The sequence below is a fragment of the Emys orbicularis genome, chromosome 11 (genome assembly GCF_028017835.1).
Source record: "Emys orbicularis isolate rEmyOrb1 chromosome 11, rEmyOrb1.hap1, whole genome shotgun sequence".
NCBI classification, from domain to species: domain Eukaryota; kingdom Metazoa; phylum Chordata; order Testudines; family Emydidae; genus Emys; species Emys orbicularis.
In genome coordinates, this window is record NC_088693.1 from 60187007 (window position 1) to 60198428 (window position 11422).

The following is an 11422-nucleotide window of genomic DNA, read 5'->3' on the forward strand; positions in this document are numbered from 1 at the left end:
TGTATGGTTTTGCTTATTTCAGCCTGAATCTCAGCATCTCCCCTTTAGCCATGCGACTGCCGATTCGCTGCATTTCTGTTACCAAAGAATACAGCCACATCCTTGTAGGCTTGGAGGATGGCAAGTTGATTGTCGTTGGTGTTGGCAAGCCAGCTGAGGTAAAACCCACCATCAAGAACTTTGTCTACCGAACAGTGGGAAATTCACTTATTTCTGCTTTCCAGTTGAGCAAGAGGTCTCCTCTATGGCAGGGCAAACTTAAGAGCAAGTTTGAGTTTTCAGTGGGGAAGAAATAATTTTTGAGCCGGCTCTATGCATAGAGATTTCTCTATAAGAAACGAGCATATAGGGGACGCAGATGGGAAAAAGCAGACTCAGTTGGACTAACCTGCAGACTTTGTCATAGTCGAATAAGCAAGAGGTCAGAGTAACTAACATTTTCTGAATGTGCTAGTGGTGTCTGTCACTTCTCAGAAACAAGTTCTGAATAGTATGTGATACCTTCGTTATAAATGATGAAGTAACTTCCCAGAAGAAAATTGGAAACAAAAAAGAATGAGCTACTTTCTTTTAAGTTTTGGCTTTTGTCAGATACCCTTTACTATATGTTGCCTCCCTTTTTGAAAAAATCCGTATTTCTCACCATTCAGAATCTCTCACTGTAACTGCACAAAGATACCCTGTGTAGCTTGCTCTGTGCTCCTTACGGTGGATGTAAATTTGTAGGTACTGCATATGCACTATCAGTTACAGAGCAGCCCTATGTAAAATAGCAATACCCACTTTGTCATGTTCAAAACAGGGGTTTCACAGTAACTACTTGTAACACCTCTGTCAAAGTATTTCACCAATATTATGAAGAGAGGCAGGGTTAGGCTTTCTGAATCTCTGGAGTGCTACAGTATATTTTAAGTTGAAAGTTCCTACTATTAACTATTACAGCCAGAAGGGTGACTTTAAATTGAGGTCTGCTTGACCTTCAGTATTTGCTAGAAAATTATGTATTAAAGTAATGTATATTTTATTAATTTTGAAAACATACTGGCATCTTAGTTCTAAGTGTCTGAAATTTTTCTAGTTAAGGGAACATAGTTTACTGAAATATATCCTGCTTAGGATCTTCACAGAATGAGAGCCTGATCCTGCTTCTATGGAAATCAGTGGCAAAACTTCCATCCATTTCAAATTAAACAACTTTTTCTATTATAGAATTAATGGATAGCTTCTTGTGTTGTAGATAAAAGAGACTCTTGTGATAGCTTTTTAAAAATCACCAGTGTTTTATAAAGATTTTCCAGTCTTAGAAAAACTCTGCTAGGCTGGAATTTGTCATTCATTATTTGAGATTTAAAGTAAATTTAATTAAGAACAAAGAAATCTGACTTCCCCACTATGCTACATTCCTAGGGTTGGATTCCTCCTAAGGATATGCAGGTTTTTCCACAAGCTTTATCAGTGTGTTCAGTTTATAATTCAGAGCATTTGGAGGATTAATATCTGTATAAACAGATTAAAAAACAATAATGGTAGGGACAACATTTATCCCATATTTTCCTGTTTCCTCTGATTTGTAAAAATCATTTTATTGTGTTTAAAAGGTATTAACTTTTTTGTTTGACAAGTAAAATATGGAGATAAGAAATTAAGGACTTTCAAATTCCTCCTACAGAAGGTAATCTCTGTTACGAGTTGGGCTTCAGTGGTGATACTATATTTAGCCTTAGAACAAAAGGAGGTTCTTTCTAAATATTTTATTAAACATAATAGTAAAGTGCTGTTGAAACTAAGGTTGACCTTTTGCCTTTATGCTTTGACAATACAATCAGAGATGGAGTATAATAAATTTGTGTTCTGGTTTAGAAAACAATATAGTTGCTTAGAACACTGCAGAAGTCTGCAGGATCGTTCCCTGTTTGAGCTGACACCACTGATGACTTGCTGGATTCTGTTTAGCTGCTCAATATATAGTTACAAAGTGCCAGACTTATGACGAGAAACTTTTTCTGAACTTTGTGCCATTAAAGGATGATTTTCTTTAACCATAAGGGATTTCATATTCTGGTCTATTGCCAGAATAGGATCACCACTGGTCAATCCCAGGTCTGGTAGTTATGAAGTTAATTAAAACAGTTTCTGACAGAATACGGTCAGATATTCAGATATGATACAAATTCACTAAATCCATGATTTAACATTGCCTTTGGTTACTTGTCACTGTGAACAGCTTAGTACTTGTCTTTACTTATGGAATATTCACTGTAGATTACATTTGTTTAATAATTCTTGCACTGAACACTTCACCCAGGATCAGTGGAAGTCTAGAAATTTGGCATCATGAGAACTCTTCTCTATCTCTTTCTCCCATTTTTGCCATCGCTGACCTGCACTAGTCCATCACTTACAGGACATTGTCAAGTAATCTTTTTAATTATCTTTTACTCTTCATTTCTAGTAATTCCCTCTTAATATAAAATGCTCTTCCTACTAATTTTGTTCATTTCCACTTGGCAATCATTTTTTCTTTTTAACAGCAATTTAGAATCCAGAACCCACTCCCCACAAAATAAGAACAATTTTAAAGTAGGTAAAGTATTAAACCTATCTTGCCTGACAGTGTCCCTTTAACTGTTCAAAAATGGAAAAGATAATGATCAACATTTGTCTTTTTGTTCTTTTGTGCCAATCGAAGAATCATCCCAAAATGTTACCTTTTTTGTTTGTTTGTCTGAAATAATTTCTGTTGGTATAATTTTGTGTTTGTGCAGTACCTTGTGTTGTCTGCACTTCTCCAGAATCAGCGTCTGAAGTTCCTTTTTTAATTTATCCACCTTATCCCTTCCCCCTCCTTTTGTTTCTCTGGATTACTTTAAACAGATGCGCTCAGGTCAGCTTTCCCGAAAACTGTGGGGATCAAGCAAACGGCTCAGCCAGATTTCATCGGGAGAGACTGAATATAACACTCAAGATTCCAAGTGATTGCTGCTCCTGAATTCTCTCATGGATTCCAGAAATTTGTTTAGTCTTTTGGTCACTCTAAACATATCTCTCAACTTTCTGATGAGTGTTTCAGGGACTTATCCTTGACAGTCAGTTGAAGACCAACATATGGTAGAGGTACAGTAATTTACATATGCACACATGCAAATTAGCCCACAATTGCTTTTATTACTTTTTTCCTAATCACATTGATTTGGTAGCAGTAGAACTCTTTCTAGATTATGTGCTGGAACTGAGTTTCAAAAAAAGACCTCCAAGTGCATTAAAACACAAATGATATCATATACAAGTGAATAATGCTAGATGTTCCTCTCTTGCTTGGAAGATATTAACTCAAATTCAAGGAAAATATCCCATTCTCATCTTACATCTTTGTAATTCCAGGATCATAAACTTAAAATTCCTTCAGTTGCAGATATACTGATAAAATTGGGACAGTTGAGAGTTATGACTTCAAATATATTCTTCAGACCAATCAGCTTGCTGTGTACTACTGTAAATGATTATTAATAATCCTCTATTGCGTGGCTCCTGAGAGAATCCCTTTTAGACTGTTCTGCAGGGAGCACCTCAATGGCACTACTTGATTGTCAGAAATTGTTTAACTGACATACAACAATGAATTATAACCTTGTAGGAATTGGGTAGAGTGAATATTTGCTGCAGAACATTCTTTATGTTGTTTGTCAAAGCAACACACACATTTAGAAATCCCTTGCATGTTTTAAGGTCTCGTATTAATACAGAGGGAATGAGAATCACATTTCCATGTCTGTCAAGATTGAGTTGTTCTTCATTAATAGCATAATTACTGCAAACCAAAATGTCTAATTTCAACATTAAGATCACCTGAAAAACTTTGCATCATAATTTTACATTTACCATACCTTGTTTCTTGGCTCTGTATTTGTCAGACAAGTAACCTGGTTTAGCCATATTCATATTGCTGGAAAAGTAAGTAGAAAAATCCAGATACTATATGCATATGTGGGAGAGGAAGACATCACAGCCCTGCATATACTGTAAACAACAAAAATAGTACTCAAAAGCTCAAGTACTCTTGGGAAAACCTTACCTTCAGGGCAAAGAGTAAAATTTTTTAGGTGGGAATATGACTGTATGTAAATAGAGGAAAATATTGTTCCCTTACATCTTTTGTGGAAGTGGTAATAATTGAAAACAAGATATCCCTGTAGCCAATGCAGATACAGAATTGATTTAGTTAATATTTCTCAGACACCTCTCCCTTCTTCTTCCTTATTTTATTACTTATGGAGGTGAGGATGTGTTGTATCTTTTCTAAATATTGCCTGATTTCCCCTAGCACTGGAGAGTTGTTGAACTACCGAGGCACCCCATACAGTATAATCGAATTTCATTCACTTTAGTGCAATATTTCTTGATAGTCTAAAGAAGTAGTAATCACTCTTTCCAAGACACATTTTTTCTTAAACCAACATCCCAGTCTTAATTTCATAAAGAAAATAATGACCCTATATCATGCTTTTATACACTGAATATTTGTAATGACCTTATTACTTACTAATCTAAAAAGAATTGTGTTGCTTGTTTTAACCGTTACTTTCAAATTATATCAATTATTACATCAAGTTATATCTGATCAGTGAACAAATTAGACGAGATTATGTATAACTATAACACTAACTAATCACTGTGATAGATCAAATCATCTGAAAATTATGCGGAAATGGAAACATTTCTCTGTGGCACTTGTCAGTATGGTATTTAACCCCATTTCTCTCTGTCACTCGCTCCCTCTTCCCTTCGCCTCCCCACTTTGCAATGGGTTATGGACATGGGAAGAAAGTCTACATGAAAAAAAATATATTAACTAGTTACTGATACAATAACAATACCAAGGATACTCTGGAAGTATCAAGTGTATGTGAATGTGAAGTAGGTTTGTCTGTTGTAATTTCAAAAGTAAGAGATTTTGAAGAGTTATTGAGACAGAAGTTTAGAAGAATCACAGTTTTGAATGTGTGATTTTATTATAGTTAAATGGGATTATATTGAATTTTCAAATGAATTTGCTTGGGGATACTGTGGTGATGGTTTTATAACTGTACATTTAAGATCTTAAATGTGTATATTTGGATTTTTTAAAAACTATGAGACTGTTTGACTAGCAGAATCAAAGTGGAGAAATTTAGAAAGTTAATGTTCTGTGTAATGCTTGGCCAGAACACAAGTCTTTCTGTTGTCATTTGTGCAGAGAGGTTCACATGTGAGTTTTTGAAAGCATCTTTATTCGTATTAGGTATTTTATGCAAAAGTTTTAATTTTTGAACTGGTGAACATTTTAGCATTTGTATCCATGTAAGAAAATCAGGGAAATTGGTCAACCTCCACAAAATGTAATGTAGGTTTAGAAATTGGAGAGATGCGGGCATTTGTATTATAATAATGATAATCTGAATATATAACACTTTAATCCAAGATTTCGGTGCTTTACAAGCATTAGTTAAGCCTCACAAATGTTAGCTACTGGTATAAATTAGAGCTGCCCTCATAATGCTCTGTCTTGGCGCTAAGGGACCAACCCTGCACAAACCAGCAACAAGATCATGGGAGTACAAAGGTGAGTGTTAAATCACATTTACACACTACTTGCATTTTGTGCAGATTGGCCATAGCTGAGCATCTGGTCCCTTGAGAATGAAAGGTGCTACTTAAATTCCAATTTGTCATCTTTTCATGCACCAGCAGCAGTCAGTTTTCTCAACTACTCAACAGTGTCTGTCTGCAAGCAGCACTATACTTTGCTTAATCTGTAAAAGGAAGCTGTAAATAAAAGATGCGGTTTGTATGTGAGAGCTATAAGTAAGGAAGAATTTACCTGGTGTTCCACTTGTTTTTGTTTAACTTATTTTCTTTCATTATTTCTTGAATTAATTATACAATTTTTTTGTGGTTGTATGAGTTGTGGCTGGTTTGCAGTCCACATTGAGCAGTGGACACTGAATTAGTGCGCTGCACTTCTTCTAAGATTTAAATTTTTACTTTTGATGACTCTTCAAGCTAATAGTGCTCTTGGATACCATCCCCTCTGCTCTTCTCGTAGAGTGAAAATAGTTATCAAAATACAAGTTCTCTTTAGTCTTTTTACACTATGATTTATTTATTTAACTTTGTTTTAGAAAGTAAAGCTGTGACATGACGCAGTTCTGACTATGAATTCAGATCAGGCTAGTCTGAATACACAGTTGCTTTATAACACTAAGAATTTTTAAGTCCCTTTTGTAGGTGTTCTTGTCTTTTGTTTAACCATTGGAGGCCACAGTGATATCTATGGAAACTAAAAAATATTGCTTACCTGTGAGGTGGACTTAAAAGAAAAGCTAAGTCAGCACTGTAAACATATGTATTTAAAAAAAAAAGCGCTGAATATTGACTCATTTCCGCCTAGTAATTTATAAACTGGATTCACCAGTTAGCAGTATTCAGTAACTTTCACTTACAGTCTGGGGAAGTGCTTAGAATAATTTTGTTTCCAATAAAATTTGTGTTAGATTATCAATGTTATCGATTTATGTTGCAAGCCTCAGTGGTGGTAATTCTTTTTGGTTGTCTTATTTTTATGTACTGTGGAGAATGTTATCTAATATCATACTAAGTGTTCATTTGGGAAATGCCAGCATTCAAAGAGTTATACACTCATTGTCCAAGTTAAGGTAAAACAAAACAAAACACGTGGGTAATATTGCATCAGCGTATTTATTTTCTGTGTATCATACTCACCTTGTGCAATCTTTGAAACTTTATCTTTTCCATCATCCACCTATCTTCCCACCACCAGCACACACAAAAAACCCTGTTTAAACCATCTTTTTCCTCTTATTTAAAATATTTGTGGAAGGGCGGGGTCTTAATTCAGAAAGCACCCAGTAAGATCTTTGATTAATCTAGATAATTCATCTAAGCAAAGCTTTTCTTCAATACCTGCTTTAACTACAAATAGTATTATAAATTTTTAAATTTAAATGGCATATGGACTTTTAAGTAGCCTATTGAATTGATTGTTTTGATAAGGAGCCTCTTTAATGTCTTAAAAACAGAGTTCTCCTGCAATGCAGAGGATTAAAACAATAATATTCCGCCCCATTTAAAAAAATAAATAAAATCCCACAGTCTAGGAAGGGATAGCCAGTGAGTGATCTCCCATTACTCTGGTTGTGTCTTAATGGAATTCAGTGGGTGTTGGCCATCTAACTCCCTTAGGCTCTTATGAAAATCCTACCCATTATCTTTAAATGTTCTTATTTGAGAGTTCATATATAGCTATCATCCACTAGAAAAAGATTTAATCTTGTAGGTTAATTAGTTGAAGTAGTATGTTTGTGTATGGCCTGCAGTACTGTAGAGAGTTTGAGACTAGGTTACATTTTTTTCTTTTCAAGGGCTATATTAAAAATCTGATCTTTTATTTGGAGGAAATGCTAAGACTCTTTATTAAATATACTGTTAGGCCTGATCCTGTGAACCAGCTGAAGGCCCTAATTCTGGAAAGCACTCAAGTGTTGTCCTGGAGGGGAATGCTTGCTTGAACCAGCCCATTGAGCTTACTACTATGACAGCAAAGGAGTGACTTGCAGTTGTGAGCACTACATCTGTTAGTGTTCAGAGGATTGGGCATATAGTTCTGTAAACATCACATTAAATTCTACAAATCAGGAATCTTGAACAAATCTTTAATCTCAGATTTGATTAACAGAATGTACTAACTATACACTGAAATGTTAATAGTTCTACACAAGCTAAGTATTAAGAGGGTTAAGAAGTTTTTAAAAGAGGTTGTTCTTAGATCATTTACACTTCACGATACTGCTATGCAGTAATGGTACAAACTGGGCTATTTTTAATCCATTTTATTGAGTCTGTCATTCTTTGTAGAAGTGCAGTCATGTGTGGCTATGTAACAAATAATTATACAAGGAAGATACTTAATCAAGTGCTCCCATGACAGATTGTAATGATTTATAGATGTAGTTTTAAAATCATTTCTTCTGCTGAATCTCAAGAGTTGCATTCAGTGTTACAAAGTGAACTTCCTTCCTTGTTTTGGTGGTAGAGTTTTCCAATACCCATCTGTACGTTGCCTCTCTGGACGCCCACATCTGAGGCAATACAGGCGGGGAGTTCAGTGGGTGAATCCATGCATTCTGAGGAACTCAGTTTCACTCTATATTCCTCACCTCTTCTAATAACCCTTGTTAGCCCACTCTTCCAAAGGTCTGCAGTCCCCTGCCAGGCTACTGCGATTCAAACTAGGTAGCAGGAGCTGTACAGATAGTACAATAGGGTTGACCCCTTCCGTTGGAGCCTAAGCACCTTAGCATCACTGACCTCGGGACTGAGTACACGAAAGCAAGATAACCTAAAAGGTCTATTTTGTCCATCCCAAGGTGACAGTCCAGAATTGTTCCTTACACTAAATGTAGAGTGCTTGGTGTAGCTTAAATGTGTCAGGTGCTAGGGTTTCCATTTCTACTCTTGGAAAATAGTTCTACAGTCTAATAAACCTGATGCTTGAGGAATTAGTGCTGATATTTAATCTAGACTTTCCTTTGTTCAATTTCATCTTCCACACTGAGCTGTATCCCCTTGGAACACTGGGGATGTTTTCTTTCTGTTTGATACCTAAGTCTTTCACATGCTATATTTAATTGCCAAACTGTGCATGTATAGTTATTTCAATCTTTCCTCAGAACCCAGTTCCTCTAGCTCTATTCATGTGTTGCTCCCATCTGGATTCTTAAACATTTCTGGTGCTCAGATCTGAATGCTCTATGGGGTCTTGCTACTAGTGTATAGAAATCCTACTGGCTCTTTCTGACACTGCAAACTCATGTCTAATCTACTGTCCGCTATTTCTAGCCATCCTTCCAAAATGCTGGGCAGGGAGGGTCTCCTGTTCCAACCATAGTTCCAAACCATGTGGCGAGGATAGATACAGGGTTTCCAGTTTTAAACTATAACCTCACCCAAGCAAGAGTGTGAGATTAAATATCCAATAAAATTTGCCATTGGGGAGGGAGTGGCAGAGGCCAATTTTTTAATATAACAAGGGAAATTTTCAAATACCAATAATGAATTTTTATTCCTAAACTGAAACCATAATTTGCCTAGAAACAAACCCTTAAAACCAGGAATCCCATGTGCATCTAACTAGGAATATTTTCTTTAGTCATTAACAAATGAGAGCTGTGTTCCGTGGTATCCTAACTTAAAGAAAGTAATTGCAAGGACTCAAGTAGTGAAAGTTTGCCTTGTGTTCTGCTCCTGTAATGAGGTCTGCAGGAGCAGTCCAGGCATTGCTAAGTGAAGGGTTAGGGCCAGGCTGTCTGTAAAGAGCCACCCTCTCTGATCAATTTCTCGGAGATAATGCTGCTACTTCAAACAAAGTTTTCTTAAGAAGTTTTTAGAGTGGAAAATGAGACTCACTAAGATGTGCCTCAGCATTTGCTTAAATCGCTATAACTTTTGGTGGAAATAGAACACTAAGCCTTATTTATAGTGTGACAATTAACCATCTCTTAATTCTAGTAATTATGATTGTGCAATTATATGATTACAAATGGATTTAATGCCAAAAATGCCTTTAAATAAAGTCAAATTTTAGTTGAAACTAGATATATTCAACACTAATAGCCTTCTAGCAGTGTAATGAATTTGCTGTTAGTCTTCTGTGCAATACCTTCATCCCTTCTGGGTGCTTTTAAGGTTTCGTATATACTGTTTGTCTTATTTTAATATGTATTATGTTCCAATGGCTAAGTTTTAATAATTTTAAGTGTGTATATTGGCTAATGTTGGATTTGTTTCTGTACAGCATGATGGAAGATGTTTTAAAATTTTGCACTTTTTCTAGTATTTGCAAATTTGTAATCTAAATTTTTAAATGCACACTTATTTTGTACATAATGATTATTAAATTAGCTTTGTATATAACAGCTGGGGCTGGAGAAAATAAATAATAATCAGATGTGTGATTTCTCTGTGCTTTTTTCATGGTGTGGTCCAGGTATTTATAACTATACCAAGAGGGTTGGTGTGTTTAAGACAGGAACTATTACTAGTCTGTTGCACGTTTTAATAAATAATAGGCTCTGGAGGGGGAATAACAAGGGGGGGGGGGAACCTAGGCTAGGCAGCATGAACCAATGTGACCTGGCCTCCTAATCTGCTAACATCAAGAAACTTTTTTGGGGGGAAGTATTCCCATTGCCTTTAGTGGGGAAGGAATAGATCTCCCTTCAGCAAGCAAGTGAATAGGGGAGTCTTTCTGCTTCCAGGTAAGGTGGTGTCAGGAAAGGCTGGAGAACCATAAAATCTTCAGATTCCCTTGCATGGCAAATCCTTATTTCAGCAGCTAAGCGGAGAAGAGGGAGCTGCTTTCTCTCATGCCCCCACTACACAAACTACTAAATCCGTACTACAGGTTGGACCTCTCTAATCCGGCACTCCCTGGTCCGTCAACATCCGTGGTCCGGCATAGGCGCTGACTCCGTGGGTGCTCCACGGCTGGAGCACCCACAGGGAAAAATCAGTGGGTGCGGAACATCCACAGGTGCCAAGCTCCCCCCTCTGCCCCTTCCTCTTGCACGCCGGCGGCCCCACACTTACCAACTCCTCCTCCTCCCCCCCAGTGCTTGCAAAGCGCCGAGAACAGCTGATTCGTGGCGTTCAAGCTCTGGGAGGGAGGGGGAGGACCTGGGGCCAGCAGCTGGGACCTGCGGCCGGCATTGGAGCGGCCGGCTGAGCGCACCCCTACTTCCCATGCCCATGGAGACCTGCTGGCACTCTGCATTGACCTCCTGTGGGTTGGCAAATTCTCTGGTTCGGCACCGGTCAGGTCCCGAGGGTGCCGGACTACAGAGATTCAACCTGTATAAACAGGGCCGGCTCTAGCTTTTTTGCCGCCCCAGGCAAAAAAGCCTCCGGCCGCCACCCCCCCCCCCCCCACGGGGGGGGGGGGGGGAGGGCGGCGAGCCCCGGCGGGGGCTCCGCTCTCCCCCCAGTGGCCGGGGGGAGGGCGCCGGGGGGGAGGGCGACCGGAGCCCTGGGAGGAGGGCGGCGAGCCCCGGCGGGGGCTCCGCTCTCCCCCCAGCGGCCGGGGGCAGGGCGCCGGGGGGGAGGGCGGCGAGCCCCAGCCGGGGCTCGGCTCTCCCCCCGGCGGCCAGAGCGCCGGGGGCAGGGCGGCGAGCCCCGGCCGGGGCTCCGCTCTCCCCCCAGTGGCCGGGGGGAGGGCGCCGGGGGGGAGGGCGACCGGAGCCCTGGGAGGAGGACGGCGAGCCCCGGCGGGGGCTCCGCTCTCCCCCCAGCAGCCGGGGGGAGGGCGGCCAGCCCCGGCGAGGGCTCCGCTCTCCCCCCGGCGGGAGGGCGCCGGGGGGGAGGGCGACCG

The 11422-nt window shown here is 39.2% G+C and overlaps 1 protein-coding gene across 1 annotated transcript in view; it reads left to right on the forward strand.

The window, feature by feature from the left end:
* Positions 1–2976, forward strand: part of NBEAL1 (neurobeachin like 1) — a 149422-nt gene extending 146446 nt beyond the window's left edge. The window contains exons 55-56 of the mRNA XM_065413192.1: positions 23–158; positions 2875–2976. Of these exons, the coding sequence (XP_065269264.1) occupies positions 23–158; positions 2875–2976 (238 nt within the window). The remainder of the gene's footprint in view (positions 1–22; positions 159–2874) is intronic.
* Positions 2977–11422: the final 8446 nt, after the last annotated feature.